The 21,256-nt window shown below is 38.4% G+C and overlaps 1 protein-coding gene across 2 annotated transcripts in view; it reads left to right on the top strand.

Moving 5' to 3' along the window:
- Positions 1 to 21,256, top strand: part of DNAI2 (dynein axonemal intermediate chain 2) — an 81,307-nt gene that overhangs the window by 13,311 nt on the left and 46,740 nt on the right. For both annotated transcript variants that reach the window (XM_074260678.1, XM_074260677.1), the window contains exons 2-6: positions 2,204 to 2,394; positions 4,333 to 4,494; positions 5,732 to 5,853; positions 17,654 to 17,796; positions 18,379 to 18,492. In XM_074260678.1, coding sequence (XP_074116779.1) covers positions 2,212 to 2,394; positions 4,333 to 4,494; positions 5,732 to 5,853; positions 17,654 to 17,796; positions 18,379 to 18,492 — 724 coding nt within the window. In that variant the 5' untranslated portion in view covers positions 2,204 to 2,211. The remainder of the gene's footprint in view (positions 1 to 2,203; positions 2,395 to 4,332; positions 4,495 to 5,731; positions 5,854 to 17,653; positions 17,797 to 18,378; positions 18,493 to 21,256) is intronic.

A 21,256-nucleotide genomic window follows, 5' to 3' on the forward strand; every position in this document is an offset into this window, starting at 1 on the left:
ATGCCTAGATTTTAAATGTTGCCTGTCTTTGTTCTGAAAGAGGGCACAGTGTGGCTGTTGTCAGCCATTGGCCTAGGGAGCTTTAAGTTATGAAACTGAATCTTTTAAAATAGTATCTCTGCAAAAGAAATTTTTGTACTGAAGGGTAACTTCTATTAAGTTTTGTGAAATCCATAGAAGTGTTGACTCAGAAAAATTGTCTTAAAAGGAGAGCCTTGTAAACACACATGTTTCTTCTATAATGACTAGCAACCAGTAGTCCTCAGCTCCTATAGGACAGAGAATGTGTGCCATATTGCTGGGGCATTTTCTTCCTTCCTTCTTCCCTCCCTCCTTCCCTCTTTCCTTCTCTCCCTCCCTCCCTCCCTCCTTCCCTCCTTCCCTCCCTCCCTCCCTCCCTCCTTCCTTCCTTCCTTCCTTCCTTCCTTCCTTCCTTCCTTCCTTCCTTCCTTCCTTCCTTCCTTCCTTCCTTCCTTCCTTCCTTCCTTCCAAAATTGGGGTTAAGTGACTTGCCCAGGGTCACACAGCTAAGAAATGCTAAGTGTCTGAGATCACATTTGAACTCAGGTCTTCCTGAATTCAGGACTGGGGTTGTATTTACTGCACCACCTAGCTGCCCCCTATTTTATTTGTTTTTAAAGAATTGGTGCCAATGTGGTAAATGAGAGAAGAAAATCATTTTGACATTAAGGAAAAACCAGAGATTTATGGAAATTAGTGAGATAATAGACATGGAGTTAGGAAGATTTGGATTAGGATCCCACTACAGACATTGGACAAGTTACTTAACTATGAAAGTCAGGGTCAGTTTCCTCATCTGTAAAATGAGGATAATAATCTCACCTCCCTCACAGGGATGTTTCTTGGATCAAATTAGAAAATATATGTAATATATTTTGCAGATGTTAAAGTGATATTTAAATGTTAGCTATTATTATTATTATAAAATTCTCTGAACCACAGCTTATTCATCTGTTAAATGGTGATGACAATAATACTTAACTTTCAGGGTTGTCATGAGAACGATAGGATCCTGGATTTAAAGCTAGAGTGAACTTTTTTATCATTGTTGAGTTCTTTCAGCTTTCTCCAATTCTTCATGATGGGATTTTCCTGGAAAGGAGACTGGAATGGTTTGTCATTTCTTTCTCCAGTTTACACTAAAGTCCAGAAAAAGTTAAGCAATTTGTTCATTCAATCAATAAACATGTGAAGTGCCGACTATGTGCCAGGCACTGTCCTAAATGCTAGGGATACAAAGAAAAGCAAAAGGCACTCCTTGTCCTGAAGGAGCTCATAAGTCTAATGTGGGACACAACATACAAAGTACTATGTACAAAAAGTCTGTAACAATAATTGGAGATTATCAACAGAACTAACATTAAGGATAGCTGAGTTGCTTGGATAGAGAAGCAGGTCTGGAGTCAAAATAACCTGGGTTCAACTCTGACCTCAGATATTTCATAGCTGTGTGACTTTGAGCAAGTCACTTAAACCTGTTTTATCTCAGTTTTCATGTAGTATCCTTGTCAGAAAACCCCAACATGGAGGCAAGAAGAGTTGTACACTGAAACAATTGAACACAAACACACATGCACATGTACACACACACACTCATGAATGCACACAAAATGATCTGGAGAAGGACATGGAAAACCACTTCAGTGTCTTTGCCAAGAAAACCCCTACTGGGGTCAGTTGATTGTTTTGCTTCCTTCTCAAAGGGGACCACAATTTCATCAATATGTTAGAATTAAGTCAGTGTGTCTGACTGTGGCTGATCAGACTAATATGAGCTCAGAATGTTCTGCCACAGGTCAAACACAAATAGTGTCTATGAATATTTGGGGTGGCTTTTCTAGCTTTTGCACATCTTGCATTTTTTCTGAACTAATTCAATTCTGCTTTGCCCAGAGAGCATAGCATCTTCTCTGAAGAGGGAATGCCATGCAGAGCAGTCCTGTGTCAGTGCAATCGATCCTAAGTCAGCACTCTCGTTTAAGTTTTAAACCTGATGTAAAAGTAATAATATCTTAATGTTCCATCTCATTCAGGCTAAGTTAGTTTTTCCTAAAAAGAAATTGAAACTTTCTTTTCAATATCCCAATTTCAAATTCAACAAGCCCCAAAGAAACTCATTATTTTTCCCCTAAATGGTTCCCCTGTCCTAACTTTTCTTTTATTGTTGTACCGTTACCTGTAGTCACAACCATGGAGATTGTGTATGTTTATGTGAAGAGACGCAGTGAGTTTGGGAAGCAATGCAATTTCAGCGACCGACAGGCAGAGCTGAGCATCGACATACCACCCAATCCAGAACTTAGTGAACAATTTATTATACGCGATCCTGTGGACAGAGGAATTCAGTGTTCCTATGACATGTCAGAGCATGAGGTAACATCTTTCCCCGTCATGAGTCAGGGCCTACTTGAAGGTGTGGGGTGGTATGGTCAGCAAGACTTAGGTAGATGGAGAGAGTGGAGAGGCAGCAAGATACCTCTTGTTTTCTCATGTGCTCATTCCCATAATGATGGTCATGTAGACCCTTTTCAGGACCAAAAAGTCATTCCCCCATCTCATACACCTTTGAGGAGAGGGAACCTTGAACCTCCTAATAGTGTTTTTGTAGAGTCAACTCAGTGTTTGGATTTGTTTTGTATGTTTTTAGTGATCCCTTTAAATAAAACATAATGTAATTTCTCAGAATATCTCTCACGAGAGATGCATGAGAATTGTTTCACACATTGAACACTCCCTTAGGTTTGGGGACAGGGGCTATTCTTGTGATTTCATTGGTTAAGGATAAATACCTGATGAAGAAATTCCCTCCATCAGTGAAAATTATCAATTTTCTGTAATTTATAATCTGAGTTGCTTAGAGTATTGGGAAGTTAAGTGATTTATTCAGTGTCACAAAGCTAGTATGTGTCAAAGGAAGGACTTGAATTCAGGTCCTTCTGACTTTGAGGCAAGTTCGCCATCTACTACACCACACTGCCAAAGAAAGCCACTGAGAAAAACCAATCAGTAAAGTAACCACTTCAGATCACCTATGCAACATTTGCCTTGGTGCTAATAGGTCTTTATTACACCCTCTTTCCTTCAGGACCAAGGATGTTCATTGCATTGTTAGCTGCCTTTTGATGTTTTCATTGATATTACTGTCAACATTATGTATATTGTTCTTCTGGTTCTGCTTTCATTGCTTCTAGGGGGAATTCTCTTTATCTTCTGAAAGAGGAATGCCCATCACCAAGGTCCAGTGATTGTGGGTCAAAAATAGGAGATCAAACTGAGACTTATTGGTATATTAAGTAATCTATCTTTGCCGATAATAAATATTTGATTTTTGTTAACATTACAGAATCACTCAGAGTACTAACTAATAAGTAGCATCCTAGAGCATCTTAGGATAGGAAAATAAAGAATTTCATAGGAGGAGGAGTGGTAGAGAAAGGAGACCAGTCAAAGGAGAAAGGGAGAGTGGGTAAGGAGATAGTTTGTAATTGAGAATGCAAGTGGAAGGATTTATAATCTGAAAAAGAAAACATTTCCTGTTCAAGAGCAAGAAACGAAAGAGACCAAATGCTTTTATAATTGTGAAAGCAATCTTTTCAGACAAAACAGCAGGGTCTCTTAATTAAGGACAGCAAGTAATTGTTATGGCAATGGATGAGGCCATCTGTATTAACATGTCCATTCACAGGAGCTGGGGACTTTTAAATGTTAGACCACCATGTGGTTAGGGGATTTCTGCATTATTAGTTCATCAAGATGTAATGAAATTATTGTAGTTCCTATTTTTCACATTCTGTATGACTTCATGTCGTCTAATTTTTAAAAATTTCTCATGGTTCTCATTACTTAATAATATTCTATTCACCATAATAAAAATTTTTCACTATAGCATATAGCATAATTTTTTTTCTAATAAATGGGTACCTCTTTGATTCTATAGTTTTTCAAATGAGCTCTTGCTGTAGCAAAGCAATCTTTTTATTTCTCCAGAGTTGATTTCCCTACCTCACTACTCAAAGAAACTCAATATTACCACATAATTATTGTTATATATGGGATCTTTCTGTCTCTGACCTCCTTGAGCTGCTTTCCCAGCATAAGGACCACTGAGACAAAGGGAATGAACAGTTTAGTGACTTTTCTCCCATAATTCCAAATTGGTACTTAGAACAGATGAATTGGTTTATAGCAATCTCTCCAAAACTGACTGCTTCAATTTTTTTGTTATGTTTGCCATTTTGATGAATGTGAAGTGAAACTGAACTTGAATGTTTTGTTTTTGGTTTTGTTTACTTTCTGCCCTGCATTTTATAGGTCAATACAGAAAGATTTGAGATGGAGGCCCGAGGAATTAATCACTTAGAAGGGGGCTGGCCCAAAGATGTGAACCCCCTAGAGTTGGAACAGACAATCCGATTCCGGAAGAAAGTGGAAAAGGATGAAAATTATATCAATGCCATCCTGCAGCTTGGTTATGTGAGTCAACAAGTTATTTTTTTCTGCTCTATACTGTCCCATTCTCCACTCTTTGTCCAGACCTATCCCAAGAGATGATCAGAATTAGTAGGAAATTCCATAATAAATGTTGATGGTTAGTGCTCCAGTTCTTCAAAGATGATTCTAAAAGCCATAAAGGAACTCTTCCTAAGGGATCCACAATCATTCAACAAATTTAATTTTTTAAGTCTCTACTGTGTGCTAGGCACTATATTAGGAGCTGGCATACAAATATAAAAGTGATACAATACCTATCTTCAAGGAGTTTACATTCTACTGGAAAAAATATATTATATTCACAGGCACAAAATAAATATGTCAGTCACATTTTGGCACACACCTATAATCCCATTTATTGGGGAGACAGACTGTTGGATCTCTGGAACTCCAAAGTTCTGAGTTACAATGAGATTAACCATTTGCCCTCACTAATTTCAGAACAATATGGTGAGAACCTAAGAAGTATGTGGGGAAAGAGTTGGGTTGCCCAAACCATTGCCCAGGGTGTGGCAAAGGGAAATAGGCCAAAGTTCTTGTGTCAATTAACAATGGGATTTGGCTGTAACTCCTTACAGTCTGAGTAAGATAGTGAGACTTAGTCTTTAAATGAGAAAGGATGGAAAGGAATGTAAAAAAGAAAATAAGGGAGGGAAGGAGGAAGGAGAAAAGGAAGGGAAGGAAGGAGGGAGGAAGGAAGGAAGAAAGGAAGGAAGGAAGGAAGGAAGGAAGGAAGGAAGGAAGGAAGGAAGGAAGGAAGGAAGGAAGGAAGGAAGGAAGGAAGGAAGGAAGGAAGGAAGGAAGGAAGGAAGGAAGGAAGGAAGGAAGGGAGGAAGGGAGGAAGGGAGGAAGGGAGGAAGGGAGGAAGGGAGGAAGGGAGGGAGGGAGGGAGGAAGGGAGGAAGGAAGGAAGGAAGGAAGGAAGGAAGGAAGGAAGGAAGGAAGGAAGGAAGGAAGGAAGAAGACATCTTAATTTTTATATGATTACTCCAGAGCCACTCTTCAGAAACCAGACTTACTTCTTTTCCCCTTCTCCCTCCTTTACTCATTTCTCAGCAGCACCAACTCCATGGTGCACTAGACAATATCCTGAATAGTTTCTAGGCCTACTGACCAAAAAATATCCCCTCCTCCAGTTGTACCCCTTCATTCTAGGCTCTTTGTTCTTCAAAACCTGAGTAGAATGAAAAGAATGATGGAAGCTGTTCTCTGTGTCCCAGGTGATGGAGCACTGCATTAAACAGAACAATGCCATTGATATTTATGGGGAGTATTTTGAAGACGAGGATGCAGTAGAAGTGTCTGATGAGGTTCTTTCAGCCAAAACCATCAACGTTTTCAGGTATCCACAGCAGAACCAGCTCTCTCTCTAATCTTGGGATTTCCCTCACATGTACTCCACGGACCAGGTGCTGCCAATGAATAGGGAACCCTCATCAGTCAGCCATGAGAACTTAATGTGGAACTCTTGACTGAGAACCATGAGAACCACAGGATTTAGATCTAGGCAGGATCTCAGAGGTTGTTGAGTCTAATTGTCTCATTTTACAGAGGAGGAAGTTGAGGCCCAGAGAGAAGAAATGTTTTGTCCATAGTCATATAGTCATTTAAATGTTCAGAATTTGAAATCAAGTGTTCCTGACGTCAGGTCTAGCACACACTCTAATATGGTTTTCATCATAGGAAGGTAACAGGGCAAAAATGACAGTTCTTATCATGGGAAAATGCAGACTAAATGGAGCAGCAGAGTAAATACACAAAGGCTTTAAGGTCCCAAAGAAAGCAATTTTTAAGCAAGTGGCAAAAGAAAAAAGAGCAATGGACTTAGAATCAGAAGCCCCAAATTCAAACCTTAGCTCAATCCTTTGTAAGTTATTTATCTATAGTAAATCAAGCCATAACAGCCCTCAGGATTCTGTTTTTCTCCTCTGACAAATTAAGGACTTAGGGTAACTAGATGGCTCGGTGCATAAGAGCATCAGACCTTGAGTTAGGAGAAGTTGAATTCAAATTCAGCCTCACACACTTATTAGCTGTGTTTCCATAAATAAATAATTGCAATTGTCTTCTTTTAAAAAAAAGAAAGAAAGAAAGAAAGAAAGAAAAGGAAAGGAAAAGAAAAGAAAAGAAAAAAGGTGGGATTGTCCTGATTGAAGCTTTTTAATCCTTTAGTGCCATGGACCCCATTGACAATCTGGTCAAAAGTCCGTGGATCTCTTCTCAGAAGGATATTTCTAAATGCAGTAAATAAATTACTTAGGAGGACAAAGAAAAATACAATTGTATTGAAATATAGTGATACAAAAAAAAAATTTTTTTTTTTTAACAAAGTTCATGGACACTAGGGTTAAGAGCTGTTGGACTACATATATTTTAATGTCTCTTCTCATTCTGTGAAGTCTGTCATATTAACAGAGTGGCAGATAAGTAAGAACATAAATACTTGGAGCAGGGATGGTTGTGTGCTCTTATCTCTGAACTGATTCAAAAGTTTAAGAAAGGGCCTTTTAGACTCCTTGAAATGAAATGGTAAGCCCAGGTTGGGGAGGCTGTATGAACTGTGAAAAGGGTGCTGGATTTGAAGCTTATCGACCCAGCTTCAAATTCTGGCATTTTTTATTGTTTTTTAAAAATGTATTATTATTTAATACATATGAGACTTTAGTCAAGTAATAATCTTTTTGAATATTTCTTTCCTATCTCTAATAATCATAAAACATATAGTATTTAAAACCTAAAAAATACTTCTCAGAAATTATCTTATTTGATTCTAATAATCTTGTGATATAGCTATTAGGAGTTATTTCTAATTTTACATTTGAGAAAAATAATATTTAAAAAAGTAATCACACATTAGAATGTCTAAGTCGTATGTAAATCCACATTCTGATCTCCAGATCCCACAATTTAGTTCTATTTCATTAAGTTCTTAACTTAAAGATCACAATCTTGTTGTTTTTAAACTATTTGGTAATACATTTTAATTTAATTTCTTTTGTGATCCTACATAATTTACATTATACATTTTAAAATTTTTATCCAAGAAAGGGTCCATAGATTTCAACAGTCACAAGGATGTATGACATAGAAAAGATTTTAGACCTCCTAGCTCTAAATAGATACTTTTATAGTAAAAATTGAGATCATAATTGAAATTCTAGAGGTATTCATGTATGTACAAATTCATGTCAGATTTCTTTTTTTAAAAATGTATTGAATTTCTCAATAAACATTCAGGGCATTTGATTAATTGCTGTGGAAGATGTAAAAAACATGGCCCCTGTCTTCAAATAACTTAAAATCTTATTAGGAAATATTTGTCTGATAAAATGGGAGGATGGGAATACTACTGGCCTCTGATACTTCCTACCTGTGAGACCTTGGGTAAGCTACTTAACTCTGCTTGCCTCAGTTTCCTCATCTGTAAAAATGAGCTGGAGAAGGAAATAGCAAACTACTTCAGTATGTTTGTCTCCTAAATGGAGTCATGAAGAGTTGGACGTGATTGAAGTGACTAGATAACCATCGCATATACTATAGGAAGTCAGAGAAGGAAGAGATCACACTGGACTCATTCCTGTATGGAAATGATAAGATACCTTTCCCTGTAATTAAAGACTCACAAAATTTCAGAAGTAGAAGAGATTTCAGTGGTCATCTAGTTCAACCCATACCAACCATCCCCACCCTTACACACATTCAATAATTTCCTTTAGAAAACAATGTTTTAAAACTATTCACAGAGCTAGGGAGAGAAAAGAGCCAATCTAGAGAAGTTGAGTCACCTAGCAGTTAGTGTCTACTATGTAAGTGCTGGACATAGAAAGGAAAGGCAAAAAGCAAACACTCCCCCCCTCCAAAAAAAAATAATAATAACAAAATAAAAAAATAAATCTTTGCTCTCAAGTATCTCACAATCTAATGAGGGGGATAACATATAAACAGTTATGTCCAAATAAGATCTATACATGATAAATTGAGAGCAATTTCAGAGGAGAGGTGTTAAAATTAGGGAGAACTTGGAAAGGCTTCCAGTAAAAAGTGAGATTTTTATTTTATTATTTTTATAAATTTTCAATAGTATATGTGTATATATATAGTTTTCAACATGTATTTTTATTAAACTTTTTTTCTTTCTGACCCCACTCCTCCCCAAGACAGCAAGCAATCAGATAGAGGTTAAATACATACAGTTCTTTTAAACATATTTCCAGATTTGTCATGTTGTACAAGAAAAATCAGACCAAAAGGGAGAAAAAAAACACGAGGAAGAAATAAACAAACCAAAAAAGGTGAAATTGCTGTTTCCATCCACATTCACTCTCCATGGTTCTCTTTTTGAATGCAGATGTCTCTTTCCATCACAAGTCTATTGGAATTGCCTTGAATTACCTCATTGTTGAAAAGAGATAAGTACATCACAGTTGATCATTACTTAATCTTTTTGTTGCTATGTACAATATTCTCTTGGTTCTGCTTATTTCACTCAGCATCAATTAGTTCATATAAATCTATTCAGGTCTTTCTGAAATCATGCTGCTGATCATTTCTTTTAAAACAGTTTATTCCATAACATTCATATACCAAAACTTATTCAGCCATTTCCCAATTGAAGGGCATCTACTTGGTTTCCAGTTTCTTGTCACTACAAAAACAAAGGCTGCTTGCAAACATTTTTTAAAACACATGTGGGTCCTTTATGATCTCTTTGGGATACAGGCCCAGAAAAGACATTGCTGGACCAAAGAATATGCATGGTTTGATAGCCCTTTGGCCATCATTCTGAATTGTTCTACAGAATAATTGGATCATTTTAGAACTCTAGTAACAATACATAAGTGTCCCAGTTTTCTCACCTCTAGCATTTATCATTATCTTGTCCTATCATCTTAACCAATATGAGAGGTGTGAAGTGGTACTTCAGAGTTGTCTTAATTTGCATTTCTCTAATCAGTTTCTCTAAGTTTTTTTTTTTTTCATGTGACTAAGAATGGCTTTAATTTCTAGATCTGAAAATTGTCTATTTGTATCCTTTGAGCATTTATCGTTTGGGGAATGACTTGTATTCTTATAAATTTGAATCAATTCTTTATATATTTTAGAAATGAAGCCTTTATCAGAAAAACTGGTTATAAATTTTTTTCTCCAGCTTTCTGCTTCCCTTCTAATCTTACCTGCATTAGTTTTGTTTGATCAAAATGATACAATTGGCATTTCATAATATTCTCTAGTTAGAAAATGGGAATTTATCTGAAAATTGAAGCCAGTGGATGAAGATGAGGATGGAGAACATTCCCATTCTAGGCATGGGGGATGATCAGTGAAAATGCACAGAGTAAAGATAGAGAGGGTCTTTTGGGAGGAACAGCAAGAAAACTAGTGTCACTGGATGAAGATACAGGGAGTGGACTAAGGAATAAAAAGACTGCATTAAGTAGGAAGGAACTAGATTATAAAGGTTTGGAATGAGAAAGGGAAGATTTGACATTGACTGGGTGTGAATGAGAGCCACTGTGTTGTTGCTCTTGCTCAGTCTTTTCAGTCATGTCCAACTCTTCATGATCTCATTTGGAGTTTTCTTGGCAAAGATACTGAAGCAGTTTGCCCTTTCCTTCTCCCACTCATTTTACAGATAAAGAAACTGAGGCAGGCAGTTAAGTGACTTGCCCAGCATCACACAGCTGGTACATGTCTAGATCAGATTTGAACTCAAAAAAATAAGTCTTCCTAACTTTAGGCTGGCTATTCTATCCACCCTGCCACCTTAGTTGCCCCCAAAATTGAAACCATGCCGACAAACAATTTTCTTATTTTGTGGAATAAAAGGTTGTTTGTTTGTTTGTTTTATAAAGCTCTACATTTATTCCTTATCTATTCATTTTTGGCACAGCCTTATGTTTTGCAGACTTAAGAAGTTTAGATCTGTTAAATCTGAGTTAATTGATTGAAATGACTTATAATTGGAATCTCTAATGCAACTGGCATCAGAAATTTGAAGGCCAAGAGTCCTCTATCTAGTCAGTCTGCATTTTCCTACATTCCAAATGCCAAAGCACTGAGTTTAAAAATTGATCCTAAAAAGCACTTGGAAGCCATTCAAAGTGCTCTGGAAACTCAGAATTAAAAAATAAATTACAGTGGCCTTCCAACTACTTTATAAAGTTTAGTCACTACTCTCTGAACAGCTCAATAAATTGATTGGAATAAGCTTCCCTGTATATTTAAAAGGAGGTTTCTGGCCTCTGAATAAGGCTGCTTGCCAAATGATTGTGCCTGGCATATAGGAAGTGATTTATAAATGTTTGTTGACTGACTGACTATTTAACTAATCATGATGGAAAGAACTGAATCTATGAAGACTTGAAGCATTCTCTTAGTGTCAGGCCAATGCATCATGACCAGTAGAAGCTCAGGCCACTTATGTTTTTGCTCCTGTGAAAAACATCTTCCATTTGGTTTAATTCTTGTAATACTTTTGGGCCCCAATGGGTTGTTTAAATATTGATCATAGATGGCATGGACAGATATAGTCTGGGATCTGGCCCATGTTTGTAGAGATGGATAACAACAATAATAATAGTTAGCATTTATGTAATATTTTTGAGCTTGCAATGCACTTACAAATATTTTATTTGATCCTTGAAACAACCCTGAGAGATAGATGCTATTATTATTTCCATTTTATGAGGAAACTGAATCCAAAAAGGCAAAGTGAATTTCTCATTTATACCTTCAGTGTCCAAGGATAGGTTTGATCTTCCTGACTGCAAGTCTAATATTCTACACACATACCTGTCCCATCTAGCTTCCAGGAGGAGAGCTGTAGCGTGCTGTTGTCTCCAGAAGCTGCTGATCGCTCTCTGGGAGGAGATCTGCTGTGTCAATTCAAATCTCTCAGACAGATTCTTCTTCCTGTAGAGAGCCGACTTTCCTTCCTGCAGAGAGCTGCCTCAAGTCTGTCTAGAGCAGAGACTATCTCTGGAGTGCTGCCCTCTTTATCCTCCCAGAGAATGGGCATGGGATAATGCAAGGGCTTCTGGGAAGAATTACTTCAACCAATGAGCTTGTTCCTCCTAAGCATGCAAGCTCTTCTCCAGGAAAGGCCAGAACTAGAGAATTGTCAAGTACCAACTTAGCACTTAGTAAGAACCTAATATCTCATTATCTCATTAGCAATTAGTAAAAACCTAACCCTTTCTTTTGATTTAGAACATAGGGTGGTCATGACCTTGAAACATAAATCCATCAATATGGGAGGCATTACACATAATTACATAGATTACATAAACACATAGTAACATAGTAACATAACACATGTTAGAAGTATGTAACAAATAACATGATCAAATAATCATAAATTGAGAATTTATAAATGTCCATAAGTCCATTGTCCATTAGTCTCATCTTGTGTTAGGAAATCCAATGATTCCTACTGGTTTTTAAAGTTCTTTAACAGTCTTCTTATTAGCCATGCTCCTTCAGTGTCAGATGTTTCTTAGATTTTCTCCTTTGTTTTGAGGTCTTTCTCTTTTTCTGTCTCTCTCCAGGTACTTGTTGCCACCTATCTGTTTCCTTCTCCATCTGAAGAAATACAAGCAAACCCTCTCCCCCAGGCAGTTAACCTATCTGGTCCCTTCCATTCACCACTTTCTGGGTCTCTCCACATCACCTGGCGATTATCTAAGGACAGTGGAGCTGCTCTCACTGGACACTGCCCTTCTGGTGGGTTATAAAACCTGTCTGCTGGAGCCAGTGCATCTTTGTCAAAAATTAGAAAATTAATGGTATAGAGAACTAAATTTAGAAGTTCCCTAGGGCTACCTGTGGCTCCCCCTTTCTTTTGTTTTTGGAGGAGTGTCTTAATGTCTCTGTTTCTTCTCTCTACTATTGCCTGACCTTGCGGATTAAAAGGTATTCCAGTAATGTGTAATATCTTATACTGCGCATAAAAGTGTGCAAAATGTTTAGAACTATATGCAGATCCATTATCTGTTTTTATTTCTTGTGGCACACCCATAATTGCAAATGCTTGGATAAGGAATTCAGTGACCACTCGGGCTGTCTCTTTTGCTGTTGGCACTGCAAAAGTGAATCCTGAAAAGGTATCTACTATCATGTGGATGAAAGACAGACGACCAAAAGATTTATAATGGGTCACATCCATATGCCAGATTTCATTGGGTCTCAAACCACGAGGATTCTTCCCTGGAGGGAGTGTAGGAGCATGGAAAGGAAGACAAGCTGTACAGCTTTTTACTATGCTCCTAGCTTCCTCTCTTGTTATTCCAAATTGTAAATGTAAAACTCGAACAGCCTGATGATATTTAGAATGAGATTCTTGTGCTTCCTGAAATAAAGGACTACTGGCTAACATGATTAGAAGGCTATCTGCCTTTGAATTTCCATCAAAAAATAGGACCTGGAAGTCCACTATGGGAGTGGACATGCAAGATACAAATCTTGCCTGGATGTTTTCTCACTTGCTCTTAAAGTTCCTTAAAGAGCTGATAAATATTAGAGGCTACAAATTTTATTTGGGCCGTGGCAATTCTTTGTACTACACCTACTGAATAGGCTAAATCAGTAATTATATTTACGTCTCCTGGGTGATAAGTAAGAGCTAGCATGATAGCAAATAATTCATTCTGTTGAGTGGACTGAAAAGGAGTCCTGACTACTCTCTTTATGGTTGAATCATGAGAGTATACAGCACAAATATTTTCTTTGGAGGCATCTGTAAAGATTGTTGGTCCTTTAAGAGGAACCTTAGAAACTTTTTCTTCAAAAATCCATTGCCAATTATGTAGTAGCCGGGAGATCCATGTGCAAAATTTGGAGCGGTGGCCAATAAAATTTGCCATTCTGGGATGATCTCACAGTATACATTAATTTGTGCATGAATATAGAATGTGTATATTTTTTCAGGATTTATTCCAGATAATTGTATTACTCTCTTAATTGCCCTTAAAAAAATTCTAGCCACAAGCACTGGGTAAGGAGTAAGGCTTTGTTCTGGTTGTGCTGGGAAGTTCATTCACTCAATCACACTGTCTCCTTGATGAAGGACTGCTGTAGGTGCCTCTTTTGTAGCAAAAATTGATATTTCCAAGGGTTTTTGAGTGACTCTTTCAACCACATTGGATAAAGCCAGTTCAACTTCTCTCAAAGCCTCTTGTGCTTCTTTTGTAAGCTGGCGTGGTGAATTTAAATCACTGTCTCCTCTTAAAATGTCATATAAAGGTTGTAGTTGATTGGTAGTTAAGCCTAACACTGGACACATCCATTGGATATCTCCTATTAATTTCTGGAAATCATTTAAGGTGTTCAACTTCTCTGTTATTAAAGAAAGCTTTTGTACTGTGAGTGTCTTAGAATATACTTCATATCCTAAATATTGAAAAGGAGCATGTCTTTGAATTTTTTCTGTAGCTATATGCAGTTTGTAGTACTTTAGTGTTTCCATGGTCTTTTGTAGACATGCTTCTAATATTTGTTTCTCAGGTGCACATCCCAAAATATCATCCATGTAATGTAACAATATTACTTTTGGAAATGCTTTTCTTATTGGAGCAAGAGCAGCAGCAACATACATTTGGCACATAGTAGGGCTGTTTTTCATTCCCTGTGGCAAAACTGTCCATGTCTTTTGTAAGGCTCAGCCAAATTAACACTAAGCACTGAAAAAGCAAACCTTTTCATATCCTCCTTATCTAGAGGGATAGAATAGAAACAATCCTTAATGTCTATAACCCATAGAGGCCATTCTCTTGGCAACTGAGTAGTTTCCATCTGTTCATTTACTCTTCTTAGATCAGTTAACATCCTCCATTTTGCAGATTTCTTTTTCACCACAAATACTGGGGAATTCCAAGGATTTAGAGAAGGCCGCAAGTGTCCTTGGTCAAGTTGTTCGTTCACTATGTCTAATAAGGCCTGAATTTTATCACTTCTTAAGGGCCACTGTTCTACCCACACTGGTGAATCAGTCTTCCACTGAATAGGAACCGGTGAAAGTGCAGGTAGGCCTTCAACAGCAGCCCTGTCTAAAAAGCCAAAGTGCTTATTTGTAATCCTATCTGCTATAAAATGTCTCTTCCCCACAGATTGATGGGGATTTTTTCAACCACAAAAGGAGTAAAAACTCCTGTCTCACCTTCAAATATCCATCTCAAAGGCCTACCACTAACTTCTGCTGCTATTGATCCTCCTACCCCAGACATGTAGATGTCTGCCTTAATCTTTGGCCAGTGACTGGGCCAATTGGCACCTCTAATAACTGTACGATCTGCATCTGTGTCTACCAATCCTTCAAATGGTATTCCATTTATATAAATAGTAAGCATAGGTCGGTCAGCTGTCACAGCTGCTGTCCAATATATTCCTGGATTTTGTTCACTGGAGTCAGAATCTAGGCGACAATCACCAGGTTGCTTATTAGGGGTACGTAACAATAAGCCTGATGCTACTACCTCTCCTGGTTGATAAATCACACGCTGTCTATCTGTGTTAGTGACTGGGATATTAGCTACACGTTCTCCTATTTCCCACATCAGTGTATGGATGGACAGTGTTTTGTAAGCACTCTCAGAAGGTGAAATGGTCAAGCCTACTGTGCCTGGAGGCAAAGGATTCATAGGCTCAACAGGAACAGATTTCACTTCTCCAGGGAGTATCTCAGTAGTCTCTACTGCACACAACTCTATTTTTCCTAATTTCAATCCCTTTCTTCCATCTGATTGCCTTTTGGCTGACTGATCATGTCTTAAAATTCTCTGGATGTAACCTTGGCTGCCATCATGCCTCACTTGGGGGCTGAAGCTGGACCCTGCCTCTCATTTCCCTGGGTCAATCTACATTCTGAGGCCCAGTGGAGACCCTGGTGATATTTTGGACATGGAGTTTTAGGTCTTCTCTCACCCTGTCTTCTCACTGTATCCCCATATCTACACTGAGCTCTTAGAGGCCCAATTTTTCCACATTGAAAACATCGCTGAGTTTCTCTAGAAGTCCCTTGCCAGGAGGGACCCTGTCTTTCCACATTCATCATAGACTGGGTATAAAAAGCGTTTGTCCCCACTGTAGCACAACCTCTTATGATCTCCTCTAAAGGAGCATCTTTGTCTAATCCCCATATAATTCTTTTGCAAATCTCATTGGCATTTTCCTTAGCCAGATGTCTGGTCATTATTTCTGTAGCTGCATTTTCTCCAATAGTTCTTTTGACAGCAGTTTGCAAACGTCCCACAAAATCCACAAAAGGTTCATTGGGACCTTGCTCTATTTTAATGAAAACCTCTCCCCGATCTTTCTGTCCAGGGAGGGAACCCCAAGCTTTTATTGCAGCCTTAGCAATTTGCTCATATATTGTCATGGTATAATTAATCTGTTCTGAATTCTCTCCATACCAACCTTCACCAGCTAAGTGCTCAAAAGTGAATTGTGTGTTAACTCCTATTTCCAAATTGCATCTGACTTGGATTTTACATAATTCATGAAACTCCACAAGCCATAACAAATTTTCTCCAGGTTCCAGGCATGTCCTTGCTATGGATTTCCAATCATTCGGGGTTAGGACTTCATAAGACAAACCATCTATTAACATTTTAACATAAGCTGATGTAGCCCCATAAAGGGTACAACCTTTTTTCAAATCTTTAATTTTATTCAAATCTAAAGGTGCATATCTTCTCCTTTTATGACCTACAGAGTCAATCTCTTCAATCACAGGATATGCATGTATAAAATCACTTATATCCTGTCCTCTCTTAGCTTTAACCAATGCTTTTTCTAATCTTGTCATAGGCTGCTTCACAGGCAATTCTGTTTGTGTTTCTGCCTCTTCCCCTCCTCCTTCTTGCTCCACCCCTGAAGGGTTAATTGAGGGAGGAGATGGGAGATGCTCCTGATGCTCAGAATTGTACTTAACTTCATTGTTATCTGATTCATCCTTTTCACCTAATTTAGTTGACACTTCCCCATTTTGCTCCTTCTTCTCTTCCTTTAGAATAGCATTTTTTAAAGCCATTTGGATTAAATTGTATATATGAATTGTATCTTTGGAATTTGAGTTTAGTCTGGAACCAAAGGGCAAAATGTCATAAGGGCAATTGTAGTGTTCACCTAATTGCTTTCCTACTAATAACCATTCATCTAGATCCAATTTTTTTTCCAGAGAAAAACAAGGACATATGACCTTCACAGTTTTTAAAAGTTCAGTAATCTCCTCCAAAATTATAATCAATCCTTGGCTTTTCATAACCTTGATGATGCTCTCCAAACATTTTCCTTGAACAGAAGGCGTTTGCCCCATTTCACTATAAGAGATTGCTGGTTTAGCCCTTAACAAGTTAAGTTCCTTATTTGTCTATTAGAACGCTCACTTAATCTTTAACAAAGTTTCCTTGTTACTCACGGTTCTGGGTCAGAGAGACTGAGATCTGGATGGGAGGCTTTCCCCCTGGAATCAGGACCGTGTCTGTCCCTGTTCGGGAGCCAAATTGCGATGGTCCGGTCTAGCTCCTCTGAAGGGCTCAGAATAAGTCCTTGTCAGGATAAGCAAAAGTCCTTGCCCCATGTTGGGCGCCAATATGTAACATGCTGTTGTCTCCAGAAGCGGCCGATCGCTCTCTGGGAGGAGATCTGCTGTGTCAACTCAAATCTCTTGGACAGATTCTTCTTCCTGTAGAGAGCCGACTTCCCTTCCTGCAGAGAGCTGCCTCAAGTCTGTCTAGAGCAGAGATTCTCTATCTCTGGAGTGCTGCCCTCTTTATCCTCCCAGAGAATGGGCATGGGATACTGCAAGGGCTTCTGGGAAGAATTACTTCAACTAATGAGCTTGTTCCTCCTAAGCATGCAAGCTCCTCCCCAGGAAAGACCAGAACTAGAGAATTATCAAGTACCGACTTAGCACTTAGTAAGAACTTAATATCTCATTATCTCATTAGCACTTAGTAAGAACCTAACAGAGAGCTAAAGACTCTGCCTGGGAGAAAGCCAGGTTACACATTTAACATCCCTCCCAGCCTTAATAATGGAGAAGTGACACATTTTATCCCAAGAGTCAGATTTTATAGAATGTTTTTCCCCTTCTGTTACCCACTGGGGGAGCCTGACTTTGCATGTGATTTTGTTTTACTCAAAAGGGACCCACATGAAGTAAAACGTACAGCGAGCCATCTGTCCTGGCACCCTGATGCAAACCGTAAATTAGCTGTGTCATATTGCTGTCTGGATTTCCAGCGGGCTAATACAAACATGAGCTATGATTCATTCATCTGGGACCTGGGTAAGAAATGGAAAGAATACAGCAGAATTTTGCAGCATGGCTGGTGGGAGTGGGAGGGGAAGGGTGATACCCCCAAAGTGTTGGACAAAGAACATCCCTCAGCTGAAGAAAAATAACTCTCTTTGAAAGCCACTTCTTTGAACAGGTGATATTATTGTACTTGTGAGATTTTTTTTTTTAAAGGTATTATTGAGTTTAGATACTACTGACACATAGAACCGGATATAATTCTCTATTCTAAATTATGGGCAGCTGAATGGCTCAGTGGATAGTGTGCTGGTCTATTTGAGTTCGATTTGAACTCAAGAAGATGGTTTTCCAGACTCTTAAGACCAGTACTCTATGTACTATGGCACCACTTAGCCATACAATTGGAGTGTTGCAAGTAGCAATGATTATAAGAGGTAAGGTTTAAGAGGGAGTAGAAAACTATAAAGGAGCCAGGTCATGAAGAGTTTTATATGCTAAACAGGATTTTTTATGTGATCCTGGAGGCAATAGTTAATTTAAATAAGACTTTCTTCCTCCCCATCTCTCAGACCTTCAAAATTTGCATGTGGTCTTTCCCCTCCTTTTTAATAGAAAATCCTAATAAACCAGACATCACCCTGAAGCCATCTTCTCCCCTTCTGACCTTGGAGTACAACCCCAAAGATGCACATGTCCTGATTGGAGGCTGCTACAATGGGCAGATTGGTAAGAGGACACCCAACAACTAACTACCCATTTCTCTTCTAGCACTTGCCTGGGACCAGGCTTCCTCTATCTCAAGTCAAAACATAAATGATAGTTTGAGCCAGGGGTTTATCAGTATCAAAGAAAACCTGGAGACTGGGAGTTTCCATAGCTCATAAGCAGACACTTAAATGAGTAAAGTCAAGGATTCATAAGATGCCTCCATTAACCTCAGGCTGCTGTGGTTCAAGCATGTCCACTCTTGATTCCATTTGGGGATTTCTTGGCAAAGATCCTAGAATGGTTTGTCATTTCCTTTTTCAGCTCATTTTACCAGTGAGGAAAATGGAACAGCCACTCAGCTAGTAAATGTCTGAAGCTGAATTTGAACTCAGGAAGATAAGACTTCCCGAGTTCAAGCCCAGTGTTCACCATTTTGCTACCATTCACCCCAAGAGGTATCCTAAATTCCCTAAGCAAAATTTATTTAAATTCATTGTATTTTTTTTTTTTTTAAATAAGAGATGAGGGGCAGCTAGATGGTACAGTGGATAGAACATTGCCCCTGAAGTCAGGAGGAGTTCAAATCCTGCCTCAGACATGCATTCTAGCTGTGTGACTCTGGGCAAGTCACTTAATGCCAATTGCCTCAGCAAAAATAAATAAATAAATAAATAAAAATAAAAAAATAAGAGATAGCATGGAACATTTTCTTGGGGGAGAAGAGAGTAGAAAAAATGGTTACAAAGTCTAATTTAGAGATATAGCTGGGACAGGGGGAAGAGAAAGAAAAAATGTAATCCTGATTATTTCAGCTATGTGATGTAGGAAGATTCCTTTTGAAGGAGATGGGTCTGGAGGTCTGGAGATAAGGGAGTGAGTAGAGTTTTTAAGGTTCTAGAAGTCCTCTAATTCTAGGCAAAACTTTAGAGGAGCACTGGAATCCTGTCATCCCTCCGAGCCACTATCTCTACACATACACAGTACTCTGCTTGCAAACTCATTTTTTATTAATTTTTCTCTCTCAGGTCAAAAGTCTATCTAGTAGAGATACACATATACACTAAGAAATACTACTCTTGTAACATGAAATAGGAGCCTTTGTTACACTAATATTGAAGAAATATTCTCTCTCTCTAACTGGTTCATTTCCCCCACTTCAAAATATACTTATTAGGCTTAAAAGAAATTTGTGGTAAACGGTCATATACTTTCATTCAAAGGAACAGGCCATGACAGTTGCAGCTGGAAGGATTGGGTTTTTCTCTGCACACATGTTCTTCTTCCCCACCCGTCAGAAGGCAAATGGTCAGATGCATTCAGGGAAGCTGTTTTTTTGTTTGTTTGTTTTTTTCTTCTCCCAGATGGTACTCCAGGCTAGGGAGGAAACACGAATAGGTGAAGTGGACTGTATTTTGGGTATATCTCTCACTTCCCCTGGCTGTTTTTTCACAATCTATGCGTGTTTCACCCTTCTTTAGTCAGCACTCTGTCTCTGCTCCTGGTCTCCAAACCTCTGCTGTCCTCCATTGGCAAATACCATCAAGGACAGGATAACTGCAAAATTACTATTTGCCTTACTCTTCTTCCCTTTTCATATCTCCTGGCAGTATGCCTGTTACTGGGCCTATAGAAACCATCCCATGAATCATATACTAAATATCCTTGATAAATTTCAGGGAAATGCTTGGCTCCATGCTGAAAGAGTTATGGGATGAATTAGCAAATCCTGCATTGTCCTCTGATCTGATCAAGTTAGCAGGTAGAACTGACTCTAAATTGCATCAGACAGGATTGAAGACTAAGTCAGAAAGAATGGCCTTACTCAGTAGAGTTGGCTTTTGAGGCTTTTTTTGCTTTTTCTGTGAAAAGTAAGGGAGATCCTGGTAGAAATAGTGAACTGTTTGAACACATGTAATGGCCTTAGTCAGCTTTAGATTGGAATTCAAATCTGTTGCTACCTTTCCTTCCTCCCTCCTTCCTTCCTTCCCTTTTTTCCTTCCTTCCTTCCCTTCTTTCCTTGCTTCCTTGCTTCCTTCCTTCCTTCCTTCCCTCCCTCCTTTCTTCCCTCCCTCTATTCCTTCCTTCTTTCTTTTTTTCCTTTCTTTTTTCTTTCTCTCTTTCCTTCTTTTTCTTTCTTTCTTCTTCTTCCTCCCTCCCTCCTTCCTTTTCCTTTCTTTCTTTCTTTCTTTCTTTCTTTCTTTCTTTCTTTCTTTCTTTCTTTCTTTCTTTCTTTCTTTCTTTCTTTCTTTCTTTCTTTCTTTCTTTCTTTCTTTCTTTCTTTCTTTCTTTCTTTCTTTCTTTCTTTCTTCCTTCCTTCCTTTTTTTCTTTCTTTCGTTCTTTCTTCCTTCCTTCCTTCCTTTTCCTTTCTTCCTTCCTTCCTTTTCCTTTCTTTCTTCCTTCCTTCCTTCCTTCCTTCCCTTCTTTCCTTGCTTCCTTCCTTGCTTCCTTCCTTCCTTCCTTCCTTCCTTCCTTCCTTCCCTCCCTCCTTTCTTCCCTCCCTCTATTCCTTCCTTCTTTCTTTTTTCCTTTCTTTTTTCTTTCTCTCTTTCCTTCTTTTTCTTTCTTTCTTCTTCTTCCTCCCTCCCTCCTTTTCCTTTCTTTCTTTCTTTCTTTCTTTCTTTCTTTCTTTCTTTCTTTCTTTCTTTCTTTCTTTCTTTCTTTCTTTCTTTCTTTCTTTCTTTCTTTCTTTCTTTCTTTCTTCCTTCCTTTCTTTCTTTCTTCCTTCCTTTCTTTCTTTCTTCCTTCCTTCCTTCCTTCCTTCCTTTTCCTTTCTTTCTTCCT

This window comes from Sminthopsis crassicaudata, chromosome 4 (assembly GCF_048593235.1).
Source record: "Sminthopsis crassicaudata isolate SCR6 chromosome 4, ASM4859323v1, whole genome shotgun sequence".
Taxonomy (NCBI): Eukaryota; Metazoa; Chordata; class Mammalia; order Dasyuromorphia; family Dasyuridae; genus Sminthopsis; species Sminthopsis crassicaudata.